General features: G+C 33.9%; 1 protein-coding gene and 1 long non-coding RNA gene across 2 annotated transcripts in view; one reads left to right on the top strand and one right to left on the bottom strand.

Moving 5' to 3' along the window:
* Positions 1–2,325: 2,325 nt before the first annotated feature.
* On the top strand, positions 2,326–2,897 carry LOC133188925 (uncharacterized). Its single transcript, XR_009721346.1, has 2 exons — positions 2,326–2,400; positions 2,637–2,897. It is a non-coding gene; the product is annotated as an uncharacterized LOC133188925 (long non-coding RNA).
* A 2,071-nt stretch (positions 2,898–4,968) lies between these two features.
* Positions 4,969–23,742, bottom strand: part of LOC133188156 (uncharacterized) — a 116,616-nt gene continuing 97,842 nt past the window's right edge. Inside the window, exons 72-87 of the mRNA XM_061323538.1 lie at positions 22,804–23,157; positions 20,944–21,231; positions 19,192–19,467; positions 15,329–15,628; positions 14,100–14,480; positions 12,389–12,673; positions 10,328–10,627; positions 9,138–9,425; positions 8,758–9,033; positions 8,474–8,668; positions 8,186–8,401; positions 7,297–7,488; positions 6,782–7,191; positions 6,442–6,556; positions 6,036–6,115; positions 4,969–5,203 (exon numbers count right to left, since the gene is read on the bottom strand). Of these exons, the coding sequence (XP_061179522.1) occupies positions 5,171–5,203; positions 6,036–6,115; positions 6,442–6,556; positions 6,782–7,191; positions 7,297–7,488; positions 8,186–8,401; positions 8,474–8,668; positions 8,758–9,033; positions 9,138–9,425; positions 10,328–10,627; positions 12,389–12,673; positions 14,100–14,480; positions 15,329–15,628; positions 19,192–19,467; positions 20,944–21,231; positions 22,804–23,157 (3,989 nt within the window). The 3' untranslated portion in view covers positions 4,969–5,170. The remainder of the gene's footprint in view (positions 5,204–6,035; positions 6,116–6,441; positions 6,557–6,781; positions 7,192–7,296; positions 7,489–8,185; positions 8,402–8,473; positions 8,669–8,757; positions 9,034–9,137; positions 9,426–10,327; positions 10,628–12,388; positions 12,674–14,099; positions 14,481–15,328; positions 15,629–19,191; positions 19,468–20,943; positions 21,232–22,803; positions 23,158–23,742) is intronic.

Below are 23,742 nucleotides of genomic sequence, written 5' to 3'. Positions count from 1 at the left end.
ATCTCAATCTGGATTCAGAGAATTTCACTCTTGTCAAACAGCACTTACTAAATTAACTGATGCTTGGTTGCATGCTGTGGATCAAGGTTATCTCATAGGCATAACGTTTTTGGATTTCAGCAAAGCCTTTGATTAAGTGCGTCATGACATTCTTATACATAAATTCAAGAATTACAACTTTGATGAATTGTCAATTAAGTGGTTTCACTCGTATCTGAATAACAGGACACAATGCGTTAAAATTAGTACATCTTCTTCTGATGTCTTGCCTGTCACAGCAGGAATGCCACAGGGATCAATATTAGGCCTCTTATTGTTTTTGTTGTATATTAATGACCTTTCCTTACATGTATGTCATACAAAAATTGATATGTTTGCTGATGATGCAACTCTGCATGTTTATGAGAAAAATATATTTAGTATTGAAACAGCTCTAAATTCTGATTTAGTAAATATTGAAAACTGGTGTTTAGAAAATCAAATGGTTTTAAATGTTGATAAAACAAAATGTATGCTGATGGGAACTCAACAAAGAAATTAAATAATCCAAATCTCAGTTTACATGTCTCTGACAAACACCTTGACAATGTTGAAACAGAAAAACTACTTGGGGTACATATAGATCAAACGCTAAATTTTCATAACCATGTAGACTCAGTCTGCAAATCTTTAACATATAAATTGTATACCTTGTGAAAAATCAAGAAATTTCTTCCTCTGAAAACTAGAAAACTGTTTTACAATGCCTTTATCCTGGCTTCTGTTAATTATTGTCTGACTATCTGGGGTAATACACCAGCTAGTTACTTGGAGAGAATTCATAAGCTCCAAAAACGGGCCACAAGAATTATTCTTGATGCTGCCCCTGATGCTCCATCTAAGGCATTATTTGAAAAATTGGGCTGGCTATCTGTTTTTGACTTAGTAACTTTACACAAATGTATCTTGTTGTACAAAATATTTAACAATCAGAGCCCTGCTTACCTGCAAGATTTATTTATTTTTCGAACTTCTAATGCTTGCACTTTACGTTCAGAATCTAATTTTGGCCTTCGCCTTCCAAATTACCGAGCTAATTTGTTTTAAAATTCCCTCCAGTATTCTGGTGTTCATATTTGGAACAGTTTGCCTTTAGATTTAAGATGTGCACCAACTCTGTCCGTCTTTAAACGAAATGTAGAAAAATATATCTTCAACAATAGAATTTCATTACTCTGATTTATATCTTTTGTACATTTATATTGTGTCAAATCTTACAAATGTATATTAATTTATTTGTCATCTTAATATATTTGTTTATTATTATTATCATTATCTTTATTATCATGTGACATTGTTTGTGTATCATATTTCAATTGCTAGTTGTTAATCTTTGTTACTTTGATGTAATATTGTTGTAATTAGAAGGTCCTTGGGAAGAATAGTGTGTCACACTAATTAGGCTACCTTCTCTTAATAAAGTATTATTATTATTATTATAAGTTTTATGGCCCGGAGGCCAAAACGCTGGCAGACCGTTGGAATGGTAAAAACTGGAATGACATAAAGAAGTGTTGAAGAACGCTTTAATTTCAGTGACGCTGTAATTTTGCGTCTGGTACAGTGCTTGAGAAGAGCTGGAGGTGTGGAAGAGAGTAAAAGATCTGGAAGACCCCAGACTATAGAGAGAGAAGATAGACTTCTAAAAAGACTAGCTAAACAGCGTCCTTTTGACACCGCAAACACACTGAGAAGCAATGAAACACCCAAGATTCGGTCGATTCTGTGGATATTCAGATTACCAGGGGTTCTCACCTGGATATTTCATTCAATTAGTCTGAATGAACATGGTCTAAACTTGTCCTGGGTGAACATCTGGATCCAGGGCTTTTCTAATTCTTGTATCAATATTAACAATAAGCAACCATGGCCATTACTGTAAAACTTGCAGGTGTATGTCAATTTTTTTTCTTTAGTCTAAACACATTTTAATCAATATTTTTATCTTTGATAAAATGCTATGAAAATTTATGCAAGAGTATCCTAACCGATATCCACACAAACCAATAAAAAATTACTCGATAACTACTATTAAACAAATGGCTAGTCATTATGTATTCATGGCTCCTAAAATGTCAGTATAATCACGACAAATTTAATCACAATAAGCAATGATACCAGTGATATTAATTATACTCTTAAAAATTTCAATGCAGTATTTATCTCTGTATCTCTGACCTTTATCTCAGTAAATAAAACAATCACGGTTAATTTTGAACAGGAAATTTGTAGTTGATTTAACATTACATGTATTATTTTGTTGTAAGGCGGATAAACACAGACAGGAAACACAGAAAATGTAACTGTAGCATGGATCGACAATCGAGCTGCAGGGATTCCGAAAAAAGGACGCTTTCTTTGGTAAATATTTATTCAAATAATCTGTAGTAAAGTGAGCTAATTTATTTTAGGTTTGCATAAGCTTAACGTGTATATATTATATTGAATAATTCTGAACCTTAATTTTAAAGACTGTCATTTTCACTGAAGATCAAGAAAACCAGTCATAAATACGGGAATTTTTTAAAACATAACGGATAATTGAAACGTTTCTAGATTGTCTACTTAATGAAGCTGACATATCTGGTCTTTTGAAGTTGAAAGAGATTGCCACGAAGACATGTATCGCCAATCCTCAAAGGAGACCTTCGGCTTCGGACATCATTTGTATGTTGCAGAAAGACAGCGAGAAGGAGGAAATAAAAACGAAGCAGAATTTCGTGATTGAGCAAAAGAAATAAATTTGACATTTTAGACACAATATTCACTTTAAAATACCTTGTGACGACAATGATTATTTCATGTTTTTTTTTTTATTTATTCATCAAATTGATTTGTGAAAATACATTGAAACATTATTACATGTCTGTCTATTTTATATGTTCCTATCCATGTGTTATCATACAGAGGGTATTTTACCGTAAAAAGTTTCTAACCTTTCGTTTCCACTTCTGATCAAATGATTGAATTTGCTGGTAGTATTTTTCCCATACATGTTCAGGCATGTCACTCGTGAAATGAGTTATATCAAGAAATGTTTGGTAAGTGTATTTTTGATAAGTACTTACATAGCATTACTCAAAGTCGCAAAGAAAATTGGGGGGTCAGTCTGCATCTTACTGAGCAACGGTACAATGAACTTGACCTTTTTGCACTTAAATTGTAACTCTTAGATTATCAGTTTTAACTTTCATCATACTTAGCCAGATGTAATCGTGGCAATAAATATAATATTATTTTGCGTTATTTTGGGTAAAATATTGTGAATAATATTTATTATTGGACAAACCTCATAAATTATTGTGTGACCTTTTTGCACTTAAAAAGTAACATATTAGGGGTATTAAAAATCTAGATAGACAATAAAATATTTTCTGTATCAAGTTTTTTTTATGACTTTAGTGCTGATTTGTTGGAAGTATCGTGTAGTTTAAAATAATGAAAGAAAAAGATGGGACCAGTGAAGTAAGGTTTGAGATATTGGTCAAACATGCAATTTTCAAGCCAAAAATAATGTAAATTTTATCTTGATTTCTTCAAATTATCTTCATTTCTTGGCAAAGTCTGTTGAGTGAATGTGTAAAATTTGTTTTAAAAATATTAATTGAAACCTATATTTAATAGTCCTAATATATAATAACGGAAAAAATGTTCTGAGTAAAAATATATATAGGGCTAAAGATCCAAATTTATAAATTTAACAAATGTGTAGATTTGAAGAATTTTCTTCTAAATATCCATCCACCATAAGAAATAGTCCCCCATAAATCTTGTTTCTTTATGATTTTGTGACCAGTTTTTAAATTGAATTTAATTTAATAAATGTTTTTGAAATGAGAGGTTCTGACTGAATTTTTCTTTGAAGCTGACGAGCGACATACCTTAAGTCTGTAACAGACATGAAACTCAAGACATGATTATGATTGAAAGATGAAAAAGGAACTACATGTAATTTCGAAGGACCGCATTTAAAAATAAGCCGTTTGTAAAAATATTGGTAAAATTAATTTTTCTCTGATAGATTCTTTGTCAAAATCATACAAGTAAGATTTATACTATTTACAATTACCGCATGGCGCAGTGGTAGAGCTTCTGTGGAGTAAGGAGTTGATCCTTAAGTCGCGGGTTCGAATTCCACTGTGGGACGTGGAGACCGGTCCTTCGAATGAGACCTTATAAACCGAGGTCTCTTGTCGCAGTAGATTCTGGTACGAAGAAGATCCCTCACTGATCAATGGCCGTAAGTGCCGAGTATAGGCCAAAATTTGCAACTCTCCACCGGCAAGTGGTGGCGTCTCCATATGAGTGAAAAATTTCAAGAGGGATGTTTAACAACAAACAAACAAATTTCTTTTTTTACAATTAATGCACAGATGAAAATAATTCGCAGATATTTATCTTAGTTCCAGCTGTAAGTACATGTACTTTGATAAAATGGAACCCTGATATAAGATGCAGGAGGTACCAGTGCTTTACAGGAACTTTACATTTTAAAAAAATTATCGTCCTATCTTACTAGCACACACACCCCTACAAACACACATACACACCCTCATACACACACAAATACACCCTCTCTCTCTCTCACACACATCCCCTCACACACACACACACACACAACGAACAAACAAAGAGGCCCGTGGACCACATCACTTGCCTAAGTTACCTTCTGTTCTTCCTCATTAGATTTTTAAAAATTGTTTTCTCTCTTTGTATACATGAACAATTTTGACCACATACCATGGCCCCATCCTGGCCAGAAGAGGTCATGACATTCCAAATTTGAATCCAAACATCAATGGGATACTTCAACGGATAATCAGAAAAGCTCACTAGAGCTTATAACTCAAGTCAGCTAAAAAACCACAATATCAATAGTTCTCAAATCTAACACGCATACACACAATAAGTGTAGTTCAAAACAATGCATATGTTCTTCTATTTTATTAAATTTTAATGGAAAAAAATTAGAAACAAATATGGAGACTGACAACTCAATGATAAGTCTGTGTGGCTGATGACTGTGTGTGAGCATATAGAGTTACAAATGACAATGGAATGTATAATAACAGCAATCTATACATCACTTTATATAACAACAAACTTCTATTTAATCATTTTAATAATGTCATCATCCTTTTGGAATGCAATTTGAAACAATTACCTGAAAAAAAGGAAAAAATGACTTTTTAGGCAACTGTTTATACAAGAAGCAATACTAGTAACTAAAATGTCTTTCTTCAGAAAACCAGATCTGCCTGCATGTTATCAAATTATGATGAAAGATGAAAATATATAAAGCTTGAGGTCTGTACATGCAGTTATTGAAGGTCGATTGGCAGGTGTTAGGATAAGTACATTATATCACCAGAAATGCTTAGAAAACCAAGGTCAATACTGACTGTTATACAGGACCTTGCAGTGGACTTTGACTAATAATATACATGATTCTTTATGCTTTGCCTTTAAAAAAGCAGTCTTAAAATCAACAGTGTCCCTTTTAATTACATAATGAATATGTGCGTTTGTCAGTCAACCTGGTTTAATGTTAGTTCATGACTTCTTACTCTGTATTTTTAAAAAAAGAATTATGCTTACGGATGTATGAAATAAAATGGATTTGAAAATAATTTACAAAGACTAAATAAAAGATAGTTGAGCTTAGTATCAGATCTCATGCACATGCAGACATTGAAAACGCAAAAATTAATTTGCTACCTTTCAAGGGTGAATTCCAACCACGGAAAATACATATACCAGTACTACGGTATTTTGTCTAATCTGAGTTATTGTTGTATACCTTGATCATGATATGAATACAATATATGATATGACTATTTTACCTTGTTCATGATATGAATACAATATATGATATGACTATTTTACCTTGTTCATGATATGAATACAATATATGATATGACTATTTTATCTTGTTCATGATATGAATACAATATATGATATGACTATTTTGACTAATTTGAGTTAATTTTGTATACCTTGTCCATGAAACCCCGGAAAGCGTCTTTGTCAGAACATCTACCCAGTGACGTCATATCTTCAGATGGAATTAATCGTCCTGTAACAAGCAAAAACATCAAGGCATCAACATTATGAATTTTATCATCACCATAATGTCGAATTACAAAAAAACATTTTCTATAGTTTTTCTTGAAAAATATGACCGAAATACTGTAGACGTACATTTATCCGTGTGGGATTAATCGTCAAAAATTTCTCCGTAGAAATTTGTCACAGCGTTCTTAAAATGCATTAAGAACACGTAATGATAATCCAAGATATCTGCGTAATTTCTAACCGCGGATTGAACAGATATCGTAATTGCGCGGAATTATGACCCGATGGAAAAAAGTTCATTTACAGTATTTGAATTACTATACTTACCCACGAGTGGTTCTACAGCAAACTGTCGCACAGGGACACCATTCTTATCTGTCGTCACGACACCCCTTAATCGATATCCATCAAACATCAGTTCTACTTTGTTCCACTGATTTGGCTACAACAGTAATATATATGACATTTAGGAGAAGAGTAAAACAAGACCCATCTGTTCAAAAAGACATTGGACCCTAGAATTGAACATGAAAACAAAATTGTACTTATTATTTAATTTTAATTAAAGTTACCGTGAAACACATAGAAAAGAGAAATGATAATTCATTTTTTACAAGAAGTTAATTAAGAAGATTTGTCTATTGATAAATAAGCTGTCCTTCCTTACAGTGTATGGTACTCTAACTATGGCGGTGTTGATCCGTGGATCGTCTGTTTTGCCTATAAAAATAATTTCTTGTTTTCTTTTGTCCAGCAATATTTCTGCAGAAGATGTCCTTAAGCCCGGGATTCCCGGTACTTTGTAGGGAGTGGCAAGAGCACGGCAGTTTGAGAACAATACTTGATGATCACTACCATCCTTCTCCAAGAAATTCAACGTGACAAATAATTCCTCAATTTCATCCCTTACAAAACGTGGTGTCGAAATTTCTGAAGTTCTGCCATTGAAAGTACCGACAGAAACTTTAGGTCTACGAGATACTGTGGTGTTCACGTCTGTTATCTCTGTGTAAACTGCGTGTGGAGAGATGTTTCTGATTCCTTTTTCAAAGGACAGCTGAAGCAGCGGATGGCATTCTATGAAATAAAATCAGTTTTGAGATATAAATAACATACACACACACAGAGAGAGAGAGAGAGAGAGAGAGAGAGAGAGAGAGAGAGCATAGACAGAGAGATTACCTCTGATAAGAGCGGATGTTTTCTCATGGACATGAGTTAGAGTAAGAGAGTTCTCGCATACGCAGGATTCTGCTCTAAAGACTGTTGCCGGGGGACATGGCTCTGTTGTACCTGAAGCCCTGTTGTAGTACCTTCCAGGATCATCAGGAATAGGTTCCAGGAAACATACACCGCCAGGAGGACGAACGGTCACTGTAAAATAATGTCAAATGGCTGTCATACTATTCAAGGTAAAGCGATATCAATTGGTTGTCTTACTATTCACTGTAAAACAATGTCAACTGGGTGTCATACTATTCATGCAAAATGTTCAAAAGTAATACTGGGGCCATGAACTCGAGCTAACTATGTTCTTCCGTACAAAGTATACAAAAATGAGAGTTTGTGTAATTCAAGGATCATTAAATTTGTAACCACTTTATGTAAAAAAAAAACTGACTTTTATTACACAATGTAGAACACACACACAAATATATAACAAAGAAAAAATAAATTAATAGAATCATGATTTAATGAAAGAGTTTAGGGTACAGTCAAAAGGAATGGCTCTTATCAATTAAGATTTTAAACGAGCTTCTATGGTAAAGATTTAATGACAACCCTCTTTCTCTGCTTGAAATGGTTCTTAACTTTAACGATTTAAATTTCTAATAATTTGTACATTGGATGGCTGAAATTAGTTTCGGGACTTCAAAGAAGTTCAAAATGGTAAAAGAATGTTCCATACTCTAATGTACTGAAGAAACAGAGGGAACCTTCAAACATATAATCTACGAAAAAAAAATGGACCAAACGTAATCGGGAATTTATTACGAACGAGGTAAGTTTTTAAATAAAGCAATGATAATTACCACATATTACTGACATTTAGACAAATTTATATACATACTTAGTTTTACAGTCGGGTCAGCAGCTATAATCTGTCTCTTTGTACACTCTATTGAACAACCATTGTCTGGCTGACAGGATCCAGTTCTGTGATCGTACTTAAAAAACGCCCTACAGCACATAGGAATAGATTTCCTATTGTTGGAACAGCGGTAAAAACTACGACAGTTGTATTCACTTGGATAGGTGTACCGTGGAGGGTGGAAAAGGCAAGGATCTACAAAAACACCATGTTATTTATCTATCTGAATATAAGCTGATATGATGTTATAAATAAATCGACTCTTACCTGTTCCACAGGTAGTGCTTCTGATTGATGTGCATCTCATGGCGTCTGGGTTCCAGAAAGTTCCAAACTGACACATCATGGTGCGACAGTCACAGGTTTCCCCATTTACTTCGCATGTCATATATTTTGTACAATTAAGCTGAATTGTACATGAGCTTGCTGTAGTACCACACTGCGCTATACATCCCGTTCCACCTTAAAAGGAGGTAAAGTTCATATCAACTATACAGAAATGTTATCATTTGTAAAATTGAAAATGTTATTTTAATGAAAACCGAATATACCCTGAATAACGGGCTTCTTCATATAGAGGCGTGTGGAGTAGCGGTTTCCTCCACTAATACAAGTGTAGAAACCCGCATCATCTTCTCGCAAATCGTCAAAAATGATTCTGCTGTTTCCATTGGTAAAGGATATAGCCCTGGATGCTGGAGGGTCATATAATTGACCGTTTTTCAGCCATATAACCCGGAAATTTGGATTCATAGCCTGGATTGCACAGCGAAGCTCAAATTTCCCACCAAGTTGCATAAGGTAAAAGTTTCTTATATTTCTTAGTCCTAAAAAAACCAATATTAAAGTGATATATTGTTAATTCCATTGTTTTTCAAAAGGGTTAGAAATGTACAATATTAGATAAAGCAAATCAAAACTAAAGTGCTACCAGCGCCGCTTGGCCCTCCTACAACTCTGATAGCCGTGCTGTATGTCATTGAGCCATCCTCGTAACGGCACATGTAATATCCATTGTCTTCAGGACGAAGGCTACTGAATCGAACCACGTGATTTCTATCAAAGAAACTGATGCGACCAGCTTGATCAGCTCCAAAGGGTTCTCCGTTTTTGATCCAAAATACTGGCTTTTCTGGATCTGGTAGTAAACATCTGAGCTCATACTCCATTCCTAATAGCCGATTATTTACTCGCAGAGCCGTTCCAACGGTGTCTGTTTCTGTTTCAAGAGGAAAGTATTTCATTAGTTGTGTTTGTCACGTTTTAGTTCTTGGACACATTGTGTTCCTACAGTATTTGTGACAAAATGCCCATGATCATTATTTTTGATTTTACACTGTAATATGAAATACTAGGAATTATGATGACTTTAACAGGGCCACAACAACGAATAATTTTTTTGGTGGTAATTTATTAATAGATAACAAAGCATAAAAGTTAGCTTGGAAATGAACTCAGTTTGTCATGTGATCAAATCTTGTGAAGCCTACAGGGATCCTCAACATAGTGATATACGCGAGCCAATGACAGATGTGAATGCATGAGCCGATGGTAGAAAGTGCATTATACTCGAGCCAATGACAGAGAGGTGAATGTATGAGCCGATGGTAGAGAGTGCTTAATTGAAAGAAAAAACAAGCCTGTCTTCAGCAAACAACAATTATTTTGATTTCAAATTTATGCTTTCTAATGAAAGAATATATTTTCCTATGATTATTAAGCATTGTACAATCACATGAAGATTTCATTGCGCTCTATAAGTTTATACACAACTGAACATACAAGCTTTTGGTATGACTGTTACTATTCAGTACCTAATGCTACAGTAGTTCAGTTTACTTACGTTGGAAACCAATGTATAAAGTTGCGTTAAAATATAATGCTTATTTTTCCTACTGGTACATTACTGACACTAAATCGTGCATAATAAGATAGGTGTGTATATATACAAGCATGCAACACTTTACCATGATTAAATCTTTGAAAATTCGAGAAGAAAATGATCCATTATACCATTATAGTACTTTGATTACCATAAAAGTCGCTGTTATAATGAAATGACTTCACATCAAATGTCCATTGGTACAACATATTATAATATTGATATATCAGTGTTCTCACCTGTATTCCTATCTAGATCTACCACCAGCGACAATGTATAAGAGGCAGAGTTATCCAGTGCAACACATGTATACCACCCTCTGTCTTCTGGACTCAATTCCGAAAATATCATTCTTCTATTTCCATCAGTGTAGCTTATTCTACCAGTATCATCTCTCGTCATACGACGGCCATTCTTCATCCAGATTACAGGGACAGAGGGGTCAACTGTTGGAGGCATGACACAGGTCAGCTCATAAGCCCCTAGACCGAGAGGTGTAAACTGCTGCTGCCAGATGTTCAGTAACTGTGAATCCTCCGCTAGAAAAGGTCAAAATTATGTGCAATATTTCTCAAATATTTTCTTTAGGTTGAATATAAAAAAATATATCAATTGAAAAAAACTTAGATATTTTAAAAAGAAAACAGAAATTCCTTTCCCAATAAAATTGACAGTCTCACAAATATGCTTGCTCTGTGTGGAATAGCATTTGACTGGAACTATTCCCTAAGTGTTTGCCCGAAGGGAATAATTCATGTCAAGGGTTGAATGAAAGAGATATTCTACTCACAGCCAGTCCATGAAAGTTTTTTTATACTGATGTATATATATGTAATAATTTTTGAGAGTTTGATAACACACTTTATTTCGTGAGGAATATCTTTGTGGAACTCTTCAGCTTGAAGAAATAGCCAACAAAGCATATCGCTGGAAATCATAATTTGCGTCCAAATTAAAGTTGAATGAGAATTTTCTGAGGTTGGATAGCGCAAATTACCCCCGCAGTGTAGCATTACTATATGTGAAATTTTTCAGAATATGAAATATAGTATTTTACCTTTTTAACTTCATAAAGGAAATATTTTAACACAAGTATAATACGTTACGTTTTCCTGGCAATAAATCTACTCTACATTGGGATATTTGCATATTCATACATGATAACGCTATTGGTTGTGAGGAAACGCTTTCTATGTATTTAGATTTAAAATTTGATTTGTCGTAGTCGATCCGTCCTTTTTTGTTTGTTTGTTTGTATATTGTTTAACGTCCCTCTCGAGAATTTTTCACTCATATGGAGACGCCACCACTTGCCGGTAGAGAGCTGCAAATTTTGTCCTATAGTCGGCACTTACGGCCATTGAGCTGTGAGAGATCTTTTTCGTGCCAGCACCTGCTGAGACAAGGGACCTCGGTTTATACGGTCTCATCCGAAGGACCGGTCTCCACGTCCCACAGTGGGATTCGAACCCGCGACGTAAGGATTAACTCCGTACTCCGCGACTCTAGAGCGAACGCTCTAACCACTGCGCCCCGCGGGCGACTCGATCCGTCCTATGTAGAGCAAACAACAAATGGAAGTAAAAACATAAACGATATAAAGAAACTCAAATATGAGTTTTTTTGACCCAGTGGTTTTCAAATAGCCTTACTCTATTTCAACTATTTCTTGATTATTTCTTGGTGGTACAAAATAGGACCTTAGTTTAAACAAACTTGATTTCCCTCTACATAAGATTATATATTGCCAATTTTGGCTGAATCGGGTCCATGATTCTGATTTTGATTAATTGATTTTATGTTGTTTTACGTCCCATTCCAGAATTTTTCACTCATATAGAGACGTCACCATATACCGGTGAAGGGCTTCAAATTTTTGATCTTTACTCGGCACTTAGGGTCATTGAGCAGTGAGGGATCTTTATCGTGCCAACGCCTGCCGTGACAAGGGACCTCGGTTTTTAAGGTCTCATCCGAAGGACCCGAAACTTTCATTGCAAAGTGCCGAGCGCATGGCGAAGGAACAGTTGCTACCCACTTTTTTATCGACTTAGGTCAGTCGCGGCCGAGATTCGAACTCAAGACCTCCCGATCACGGAGCGAGCGCTCTACCGACTGAGCTACAGTGTACCGTGAACGGTCGAATCTGATTTTTATAATGATAACAAACAACATACGGCAGATAGATACACAGATGGCATCGAAACTTCGATCAGAAAATCATAGATACATACAAAACACTGACTCAGTCTAGAACACAATAAATTAAAATACCATAGAATACGTAGTTAGAAATTTACCTCTTGCCCCTCTTGCTAAGACATTTAGTACTGAGGTAAATGATGCTGAGTTGTCAATAGCCATACACGTGTAGCGGCCTTGATCAACAGGAAGAACAGGTGAAAATGTAATATTTCTACCCATAACCATTACTCTAGATGGATCGAAGGAAGAGAACGCTCGCCCATTCTTCAACCAAACGACTGGCATGTTAGGATTCATTGGTGTAATTCCACAAATCAATGTAAAGTCCTGGTTAACTTGTACATTGTTTTCCCTATTTCTAACTCCTATGGTAAGTTGTTCTACAAATAGTTCAAATAAAGGTCTAACAGTTTCATATTAATGGTTGTTTCTTTGGAGATAAATATGTAACTGATTAAAATTATTTCTCTCTTAAAAAAGAGGACACAAATACTGGGAGTGGAGAGACATCCATTAAAGCTGTTAGGATAATTAAAACCGTTGGAAAAAACCCAACAATCTGAAAGTCTTGCAAGACGACAAAAGTGTTTAATTTGAAAATATGATGCAAAATAACAGTTTTTTTTTTATCATGCACTGTATTAATCAAATCAAATTAATCACATTTCATGGTTATATCTTAAGAAATATTTCAAGAATAAAAGTACAATTGTGGCTAATTTGTATATCCCCAAAAATATAAGAATGAGGGCATATTGCTTTGATTTTGTATTTTTCCCTTTCTTTCTTTATGTCTGTCTTGAAAAGTTTAATATTTGGCCCTAAATTTGGACCGTAGAAGGTTAAGGTTCTAACTAAATTATTAAGGCCTTTTCAATGAAATCAGCTAAAACTGTTTTTGACTATCCCCGATTAATGCTTAACACGAATTGTAAACAGCAATATCCGAAATAAGTTTTGATTGCATTCGTTATATCTAACTACAGCTAACTAATTAATTGCACACCGGCCACTCATGGCGTACGTATACTATTTGTTGCATAGTCTTGGTGTTCACATTCTATTTCATTGTTTTATGCTTATGTTTGTAATGCACTGACCTGTGCAACTGATGTTACCTTTTCTCCCGACGTGGTATAATAACAAACATTTGATAAATATATCGCTGAGTAACTATAGCGAAGCAAGGAACATCCAAACAGGTAAGATTCTTAGACTTGTGAAGAAGTCAGAGGCTTGAAAAATGAGACCAGCGAAGAGAAATATGGCGGACAATAATAAATCTCTTCATTTTACAAGTCGTAGTCAGCTTTGATGTATGAAAAATATTACCTAATCGATATCGTACAAAATTACTGGTATTTCAATCATTGGGATGACCAAGACTAAACTTGTATTAACCCACTCAAAATGACAAAGAGCATTTGTAAGTGTTTTCATGTTTACTGTATAGTGATTTGATAGTAAACAAAGCTTTGATTACACTTCGTTTTAATACTTTTGTAAGGTTTTGTTTTGATTACGAATGAGCAGAATGAGAATATTAAATTACCATCTTGCCAATACTAGTATCAGTACCAGAACTAAATAAAAAAGTATACGTAGGTCCACGGTGGTTGGATTAAAAAAACTTTATGTAGCAAAATTACATTTTTATAAATAATTAAGCATCTCCCTATCAAGTAAAATCTAAAACGTATTTAAGGTTTATAAGGTTATTTAAGGTTTATAAATAATTTAATTTGGATCAGCAAATATTATCCCCGATATTGTGTGAGTGTGTATGAGAGAGAGTTTTGTACCTACCATTCCTAACATCTGGAGCTACAATAATTCTGGAGGCATACAGAGCTAGGTTGTTTCCTGCCACACATGTGTACAGGCCAGAATCCTCTTCTCTTAATGACTCAAATCTCAGAACCCGTCCGTTATCAATCACTGATACCCGCCTAGAATTAGGGGGGATATTGTAGGCTTCGCCATTCTTGTACCACCTAATTGGAGCTTGGTAGGGAATGTAAGATGGCAAGTTACACACCAAGACATAACCAACACCCGGAGGACGGGTTTGTATCCTTAGTCTCTCCCGTGCATCGAGGGGGAGAGATAATAATGGTTTTTCCTCAGCGGCATCAGGTAGTAACAATGTTGGTTTTTTATCCTGTGTATCGCTTAGAAGAAGATATTCTGAAAATATACAATTTATTTTATACCTCACAAATATGTCATTAATCTCAACTAGTTTTCATCTTTAAGACTAAAATTGGCTGATTCTCGAGGATTTTTTTTTTTTTGTAAAATCGACATAGAAGCAGTTGATCACTTATTTGTTGAATAAACTCCATTGAAGAATGGATTTTTTAAAAAAGTTTAATATTCATTGTAGTTTGATAGACTTTTTGTTAAATATGAAAGTTTGAATGTTTTGCAAACCTATTTGTGATTCGAAATTCATATCTGCTAGTAAGCTAAAATTAGTGTTTCAAAATTTAATGTTGATTCCCAAATAAAGTCGATCACAGTAAGAGTTTATAAAGAAAAGTTTTTGTTGGTGCAAGGCTGTAAATAATAATATAGAATATGAAAGAGACTGGCAAAATATCAGTAACTGATATACGGAATCCAACAAAGATTTGTACTTTTATTCAAATAGAACGAAAAAGATAAAGTAAATTTTCTTCTGATTCACAAGCAATGTAAAAATTAGATTACTTTTCCTTTTATAAATTTTTTGACAGAACAACTGCTTTTTCTTACGGTATAAAAGTACTACTATATATATATAAGTACTAGGATATAAATACTAGTATAAAGTACTACTATATAAGAGTAATTTGTGTTTGCTGTAATGAAAGAAAGGATGAATCTTCTGGAACTGAATGTCAATATGGATCTAGAACTGAGATTTTATTTGTATATTTATAAAAGGTACAACAATGAAAAAAAATGTGTGAAAATTCATCGCTCGACTTCTTCATGTAAACTGAATTCAGCACCTTTCTTGTTTTTGTTCATTATAAATTAAGGCCAAATACCTTGCACGTTCCTTGGTTTGACGTCAACCAATGCATTGTACTCTTCATTCCCTGCCATACAGGTATACAAACCACCGTCTTCCTCTGTCACAGACGGGAACAAAAGGAACTGACTATTTTGGTCAGGTAATAGGGTTCCATCTTTGGTCCAGCTGATTGGTTGTGTTAGTGCAGAATTTGAGACATTACAGAAAATCTCAAGCATATCACCGGACAAAGGTCTTAAGTAGTTGAGATTTGATGGGAGGTTAAGAAGTTGGTTTCCCTGTCTTTCCGGGGGACCCAAAGCCATCAGGTAATCTGTAGATATAAAGCAATTTTGGATACGTTTAATAATAATAATGACACTTTGTCATAAAAAAATCTTCAAAAAGATCCTTTTACGATTTCTAAATGTATAACTATATTTTAGCTTTGTAATACCATATAGCATTCAATGTAAAGTTTAAAATTATTCTGTATTGATTTTGAGATTTAAATCATGTGTTGGATTAAATTGCAAGATTCCAAATGCCAAAATGGATAAAACTAGAAACACATTTCCCCATAATACATGTATTAAGATATGTTGAAGTTACTGATATAAAATTAAAACGCAATATCCGCACAAAAAGAAAAGGAGAAGCTTTAGACGTACTGTGCTACAACATATTCGAGGAGTGATGTAAATAAAAGGTGGATTCTTAAAAACTTCAAGAACCTTTTGAAAAATTTCAAATCGCATTTTTTTTCAAAAGTCAGTATCAACTTTTCTTTACTTTACTTTATACAACCATTCCTCGTGATAAATTAGAAATCTAAGCTTTCTGATATCAATAAAAATGGAACTCGGAGATTGCCATATCTTTGTGGTTGGTCATCTACAAAATCACTTTGTAAAAAATCACTCTGGTTCTACACATAATACGCTGAGGTTGATATTAAAAGGATGCTGGAGTTCATCATTGACAACATCTATGTAGTCTTTGGAGACACTGTCTTCAAACAAGCTGTTTGAATTCGGATTTGCACTTACTATGAACCTTTACTAGTCGACCTGTTTTTATATTCCTGTGAAGTAGAATTTTTTTAAAATTCTAAAAAAGAAGAAAACACTTAATGTGACCTTCAACTCGACATTGAGATATATCGAAGACGTTTTATCAGTTAACAATAGTTATTTTCATTCGTGTTTTAATTCGATATACCCCAGATTAATCGAAATAAAAGACACAATAGAATCTGTCACATGTGTTTCATATTAAGATGCTTTACTGACTATAGACGATAAGGTGCAACTAACAACTAAATTGTATGACAAATGAGATGACTTTGATTTTTACATCCTCAACTTTTGCGCTATCAAATGTATATGGTTTTTATGTCTTTGTATTTATTTGATACTCAACAGCATGATTTGAGTACGATTAACTTTTAAACCAAGGTAGGCTACTGACAAATAAGTTGATGTTACATGGATTTTAACTTCCTCGTTTAAAGTCAGCATTTTGTGATGTTAGCAAATGTAATGTTGTAATGTTGGCATTGGGGCGTTTTTTGATTGACATATTTTTCCATTTATTAGGCCTTTGTTTTTATACTTAATTTGACTACAGAATATTCCGTCTAGCTGATCGATACATAGGGCGTACAGCAGGTGTCACCAGTCGACAGGTGATGCTTAATCCTCCTAAGCATTTGATCCCACCTCTGGAATATCCAAGGGTCTGTGTTTTATGCCCTTTTGACAGATTGGTATTGTTTGTATATTTTTTTGAAATCGATTTCTGCTCGTCATTCATCTTTACCCATTTCAAATACACTAACAATTAAACATTCAATATATATTCATTGTAGCATGAATTAACTTTGTTACATAGGAAATTCAAAATAATATTTGAAATCAGATTGAAGAGAAATTGAGATCCTGTAAGAATTACAATTAATATGCTAATTAATTATATAAAAAGGAAATATTTTTCCAGGGATCTACATTGGTATTTATTAGGTATTTGAAAATGTTGATGAATGTATATTCAATACCACACTGGTTCATCTAGAAGTATTATTAATTAGCAATAAAACAGAAATTTTTCGAACAAAAATAGAAAATTTGATTGATCATATCAATTGCAGACTGAAGAGATTGTGTATACACATCATCTAAATAATGAACTTATTTCTATAAATTTAAACACGCTGAAAAGGTTACAAAAACCATGGGCATTGACGGTCCCCTGAGTACATTAAGTTTTTTAAACTTGAGAACTAAAGACACATCGAGAACTGGAACTTTGAACTATGTGACATAATTTTTACTCCTTATTGAAGATTTTGTGAGCATTATCATTACAAACTGAGCCCTATCCAGGGGCCTGATCCCTGCACCCTGGAGAGACCTGCATTTTATAAATTTTAATGACAGGCAAGCTGCTCATTATGATCATACAAATAATGTATCTGCAAGATGCACCCAAATGATAAGGATCTGCAAAAGATGTACTTTTAATGTCTGATATAGTAAGCATTAACCTGGCGTTTGGCCCTTGGTCAAGGGGGGGGGGCATGTTTTTAAAATTTTGGTAGAAAGCTATGTGTTTATTATAATGATCATATATGAATGGTGTTTGCTAAATGAGATGTTCATGATTTAAGAAGAGATTTTCAAAATCGTAATTCATTTTCAAGATATAAGCCCCGCTGCTAGACAAAGGACACATATATTTTATAATTTTGATAAACGAGTTATACTCATTGTTACCGTGCAAACACTTCGTCTACAAGATATTCCTCAGTAAGTTTTTGATGTAGTGTAGTTTTAAAATATGAGCAATATTATCCCAACTTGTTGCCTAAACCATCGGCCAGGGTGCCAGGTATTTTTCAATTCTGGTAGAGGGCTAAGCGTTAATTATTATCAAACAAACTGGTAGCCCTTTTTCAGGCACAGTGTATATTTTCAATATAAAACAAACTTAGCCTTACTCAGAGCCCTAAACACCAGACCCAGGGGTAATGAATTTTTTCTTTGTAAAAAGCTTATTGCTTATTGTAATCATGCCAGGAATTTGTTTACTTGATGGCAATGATTAAAGATTTTCTAAAGTCTACTTCATATAATAAAACTTCCTTAAGCCTTATGGCCAAAAACCTGGGGCCAGTGGGCTACAAATTTCACAACTTTGGTACAAGGATAGTGTTTCTTATAATCATTGAATAAGTTTTTTCCCTGCTAATTATCTCTGAGTAGAGATGATTTTCATTAAAATGTACTTTGAATGAATGAACCAATCAGGATTAAACCATGAACCTATAAAGACCATGAATTTAAACATTTTGGTAAATGGACGAAATCTCATCATTGTAATCATCAAGTAACAGATTGCCTACTAGATGTTCGTGAGCAAAGATAAAAGGTTTATAAGGTACAATGATTTTCAAAATACACCCGACACACCCCACCCTAGAGTCTGAACCCTAAAAATTGTTGGTTAATAATTGCACAATTTGGGTAAAGGACTGGTTGCTTATTATAATCATGCCAACAGTTTGGCTGCTATATATCCAGAAGTTTAATTTATGTCCTCCTTTACCCATAAATGCATTATTCCAAATTGATCGAAATTGGTAAAGCAGATCCAGGGACGAAGCTAAAATGTTTAAAAGTTTATTTTACCCTACTTTATATATGTTTTGAATTACAGTTATAAGACAAGGTAAAAAAAAAATCAGAAATTGCAATCATATAACTTTTAATAATAATTTTAGAATACTAGCAGTAACTTTGATTTCTTTTTCTCTTTTTTTTTGTCATAAAGTTATTATATTTATATTCAAAAAGAGCATCGATTGAAAGCAATAAACTTTGTTTATAAGGAAATTACCATAAACGGACAAAGGTACAACGTCAACAGCAGAAAGATGAAGAATTCTTCCATTCATAGCTATGCACACATAGTAACCACTATCTTCCCTCCTCACGCTGTTGAAAATTATTTGTCGGTCACCACTGGAGAATGAAATGCGTTGCTGATTTTTTGTAAGAGGTAGTCCGTCTTTAATCCAAGTCACAGGTGCCCCCGCTCCAGGGCATCTAAGAATGAATGGCTTGGTTTCCACAGGTCGGTGGTATCCAGGGGACACTTCCTCTCTGTAGTAATCTGTTCATCAAAGAAACATCTAGAATTTTAGCTTTATTGTTTCTTTTTGTGATGGATTCTGTCTTATAATCAGTTTTCTTCTTTTTCTTAAGGATATGTGGAGTGTTTAATCTATAGACGTAACTAATACATATATATTGATGCTGAATATTTTGCCTTTTAGGTAAAAAAGAACCCGCTTCCGGAATTAAAACATAATCATGGATAATCAAATTCTTTAAAGAGACACCGTGACGGAAAAAGAGGAAAATTGACAAAAGTAGAATTTTTGCATGACACATACAAATTTTGGTCAATTCTTGAAGATATTAGGTTTCATAAAATTACAGGTTTCAGAACCTAAAAATTCTACTTTTAAGGAGAAAATTAAAAGTAAAAATAATTTTTGTTTGCCCCAACACAAAAATATTGCTTCACTTCTTCCTCTTTATTGTACGCTTGCGCGGAAAATTTGAAGAATTTACCATGGTGTCAATTCCATAGATATAAATGTCGGATGACCGAGGATTTTGATACAATCTTGAATAAAGATGATCATAACTTATTCCTCACTTTTTTTCTTGCTCCAATTCAATGTTGTTTACAAGTTTCATTGCTAAGAATAAACGTCGCGTGACCTTGGTATTGACGATAACAAATAAGCGATAAATACAACCTTTGCTTTTCCGGCACTTACATTCTGCAGTTCTTTTCTTGCTTTACAGTGCAGTTAAGTAGTCAAAACTTCGCTTTATTCATATTTCACATAAATCTTTTGTTTTATGATACAATTATCTTAAAAAAACACATGATTTTGACTCATTATGTAACTTTAAAGAAGGTCAACCTTTAAGCATAAGAATTACACCCTAAATGACAAGCATTTCTCAAATAGGAATTTCCAATCAAACAATGCTTCTGAGCTTTCTTTATTCATCATTTATTTGGTCTAATAACAGTCCTGTAAAAAAGGTAAATTAACTTTTAATATATATTTTCAGAAATGTGAGTTTAGCCTCATACTTTGGGATCCAGCAGTCCTGTATTTTTCAGTTTTGGTAAACGATGCAAAACTCCTTATGATATGCAGAAGATGATTTTCAATGATATAATAATGCATATTGATATTTGATTAAACAGTCCTAATCTTTGACCTGGACCTATGATCCAAGTTGAAAAAAAAAACTTTTTCAAGGGGAAAAATTATGAGTTATGTCCAAGATACCATGCAGTTACGATATCGACAGATTACTTTTTGAAAAATAGATTTTAACCCTGTTTTTGTATACTGAATACTTTGTGTTTACGAAGTTCTCCGAACTGTCGATATCGACGATAATTTATCAATCAATCGTCAAAACTGTTTATATCATTTTTTTTCAGTTGAAGAAAAAAAGAGATGAAACTTGTTACTTGGCAATTTTACTTAGCTTTTAGTTCTTAAACGTAAATTCGCCAAATTCTACTTTAATTCAACCAATATCAGTATGCTAGTACCTGGATAGATAGGTGGGTTAACTTTGACAAGTTGTGAAACTTGGGCCCCGGTTCTTTCTGATATGCAAGTGTATGTGCCACTGTCTTCCTGTAGAATGGGGTCAAATGTGATAGTTCGACCATTTGGTGAGAACTGTATGTTTCTATCAACAGGTGGTATGAACAGCTGATTGCCTTTCATCCATGCGACTTGTTCCTCTGGATTCAACAGAGGAATATTGCAGGTTAGCTGGAATCTTGTGAAAGCGTAAGTCTCTGGATTTTCCCTTTCAGCTACATTGACCGTCACTGCAAGGAATCGTAAAAACGCTTACTAAAAACAAGTTTGTTTGAAAAAATAATGAAATGAAGATTATTTAGAAATTACAAACATTCTTGTAATTTGAAAAAAAAAATTATAACAGTTTCGGGATTCGTTGCACGGGATCCCAAAGTATAGATTTTTTTTTTGTCAAACAGTAAGCAATAAGGAAAAAACAAAATAAGGAAACTAATATAAGAGAAGACAGAATTTAAGAGTAATCAATTGCTTCTTTTCTCTAAAGTATCAAATTTTTGAAATACTACTTCCGACAAGAGATGTTTTATGTTTTGAAGTAATTCACAATAATATAGCATTATACCACTTTAAGCCATAAAACAGCCAGATTTAGAGTTATTTTGGTCAAGATGTACTTCAATAGGCCTCCTCTAGAGAAATTTAGTTCTCCCGAAAAGTTTTAAAGCAAAGATTTCTTGAAAAAAAAATTGTGCTTAGATCAGCCATGCTCTGGGGGTAAAATAAAAAAACGAAGTAAATATAAACTCATCTCACTACTTTTTATATAACATTGCTGAATCATTAAGCAGAATTAAAAATGTTTGGTCGGGTTACGCACTGGTGTTTATACATGCAAAAGAGTGAATTTTCAAACACTTAAGTTCAGATCCAAATGAAACCGTTTAAATAATATTACATATTTAAGCAATAAAAATATTAGAACTACCAGAAAGTATTAATTTTCTTTCTGTATCTTTAGCTTAGTATGTAGCTATATCTATTAATGAAAACGTTTATTTCACTTCAAAATAGGAATAAAAACTACTAGAACTCTTAATGGAAGATATATTGATCTAGTTTTACTTTGAGGCTAATACTAATTTGTGTTTCTTGATATAATTGCCATGCAAAAAGTCTTTGAATAACCAAGGGCCCATTCATCAGAGTCACAAAATTGTTGCAATAAACTTAAAGTTTACGATTTGAAAATATTAAATTCTACATATTGATTCATGAATTATGTGAATTATAGTCTCGTTGTTCTTGCAAAAGGTTTGTATATTTGAAGTCACGTCAGTGTAAAACAGTGGTCCCTTGATATAAATAAATCAGTTTTTGAGCAACTGCTGCAAAGCCACTGTAAACTTTCTTGGGAAAAAAATGGACATAAAAAGCCAACATCCAGAGTGTTACCTCGAATCAAGTGGCTTGTTTGCCCAGATTGCTCTTTCTGGACGAAACAATTTAATTATGAGCCAAAAAATGAGTGCAAGGTGTTTATTTGGGCAATGCCAAAACGGGTATCAAAACTGTTTTGATGGCAGTTCATTAAAGATCCGAAGAGTCTTTGTCTACTATTCTGATAAAGTGTCACTTGGCTAAAACCATTTCCTTACCCAAAAAGGTTCTTAACAGTAGTTCACACTAAAGCACTAAAAATTGACGCCTGTATTAAATTAACTTTATTGTTATGTAAGGCTTGAGTACAAAACAACACGTGTTTTCTTTACAGAAATTTATAATTACATACAATGGAAATTTACTATATAAATTAGAATCCCTACTCAAAGAGAGAGAGAGAGAGAGAGAGATATGCTTACCTGTTGTATGGCGAGGATTCACGATAAGTCTTGTAGAGGATATTGCGTCTCCATCGCCTGCTACACAGGAATACACACCTTGATCGTTTTCTGTAACCTGTCCAAATTGTATCATCCTGTCAAACACCTGAACATCAGGGCGATTAGGAGTGTATAACAAGCCATCTCTGTACCATCTGACAGGCTGATTTTGTGGTGGAATATCACAAATTATAGCAAAAGGCTGCCCCGGTCTCGTATAACGTAACTTTTGATCAATTGAATTCGGCAGTGAAAGTCGAGGTTTTTCAGGCATTGCATCTGGAAGCCTCAAACTTGGCTTCTCGTCCGGACGTTCACTCAGAAGAAAGTATTCTGCACAATGAATATAATTCTACATAATTTAATTTACCAAAGCATCAAGTGTCAGTGATGATAATGGCGGCTGAATGGTAAACAAGATACCCAACAGATACACCTAAAAATATGAAAAATGATTTGTCTGGCTATAAACTATTTTTTAAGTATGGAAAATCCAATTCAACCAAAATATTTAATACATTTATACAGAACTCTTTTTTCCCAGATAAAATAGGCAGAAAAGGCCCATGGGCCACAACGCTCACCTGATCAGCAGATTCTTTTTTCCTACATATTCATATGTATAACTTTGACCACTTTTGTGGCCCCTCCCCTAACCCAGGGGATTATGATTTGAACAAACTTCAATCTACACTATCTGAGGATGCTTCCATATTAATATGACTAATCATGAATCTGCTGTTGTTGAGAAGAAGACTTAGAAAGATTATTTTTATGTATCCCTAAAATCAAAACTTTGATTGTCCATTATGGCGCCATCCTACTCCCAGGGTCATGATTTGAACAAACTTGAATCTCCACTACCCAAAGATGCTTCCCTCAAAATAAGACTAATTATGCTTCGCTGTTCCTGTGGAA

Source organism: Saccostrea echinata, unplaced genomic scaffold, assembly GCF_033153115.1.
Source record: "Saccostrea echinata isolate AGI-Se365-2 ecotype Australia unplaced genomic scaffold, CSIRO_AGI_Sech_v1 ptg000016l, whole genome shotgun sequence".
NCBI classification, from domain to species: Eukaryota; Metazoa; Mollusca; class Bivalvia; order Ostreida; family Ostreidae; genus Saccostrea; species Saccostrea echinata.
This window is presented reverse-complemented; position numbering and strand designations above follow the sequence as displayed.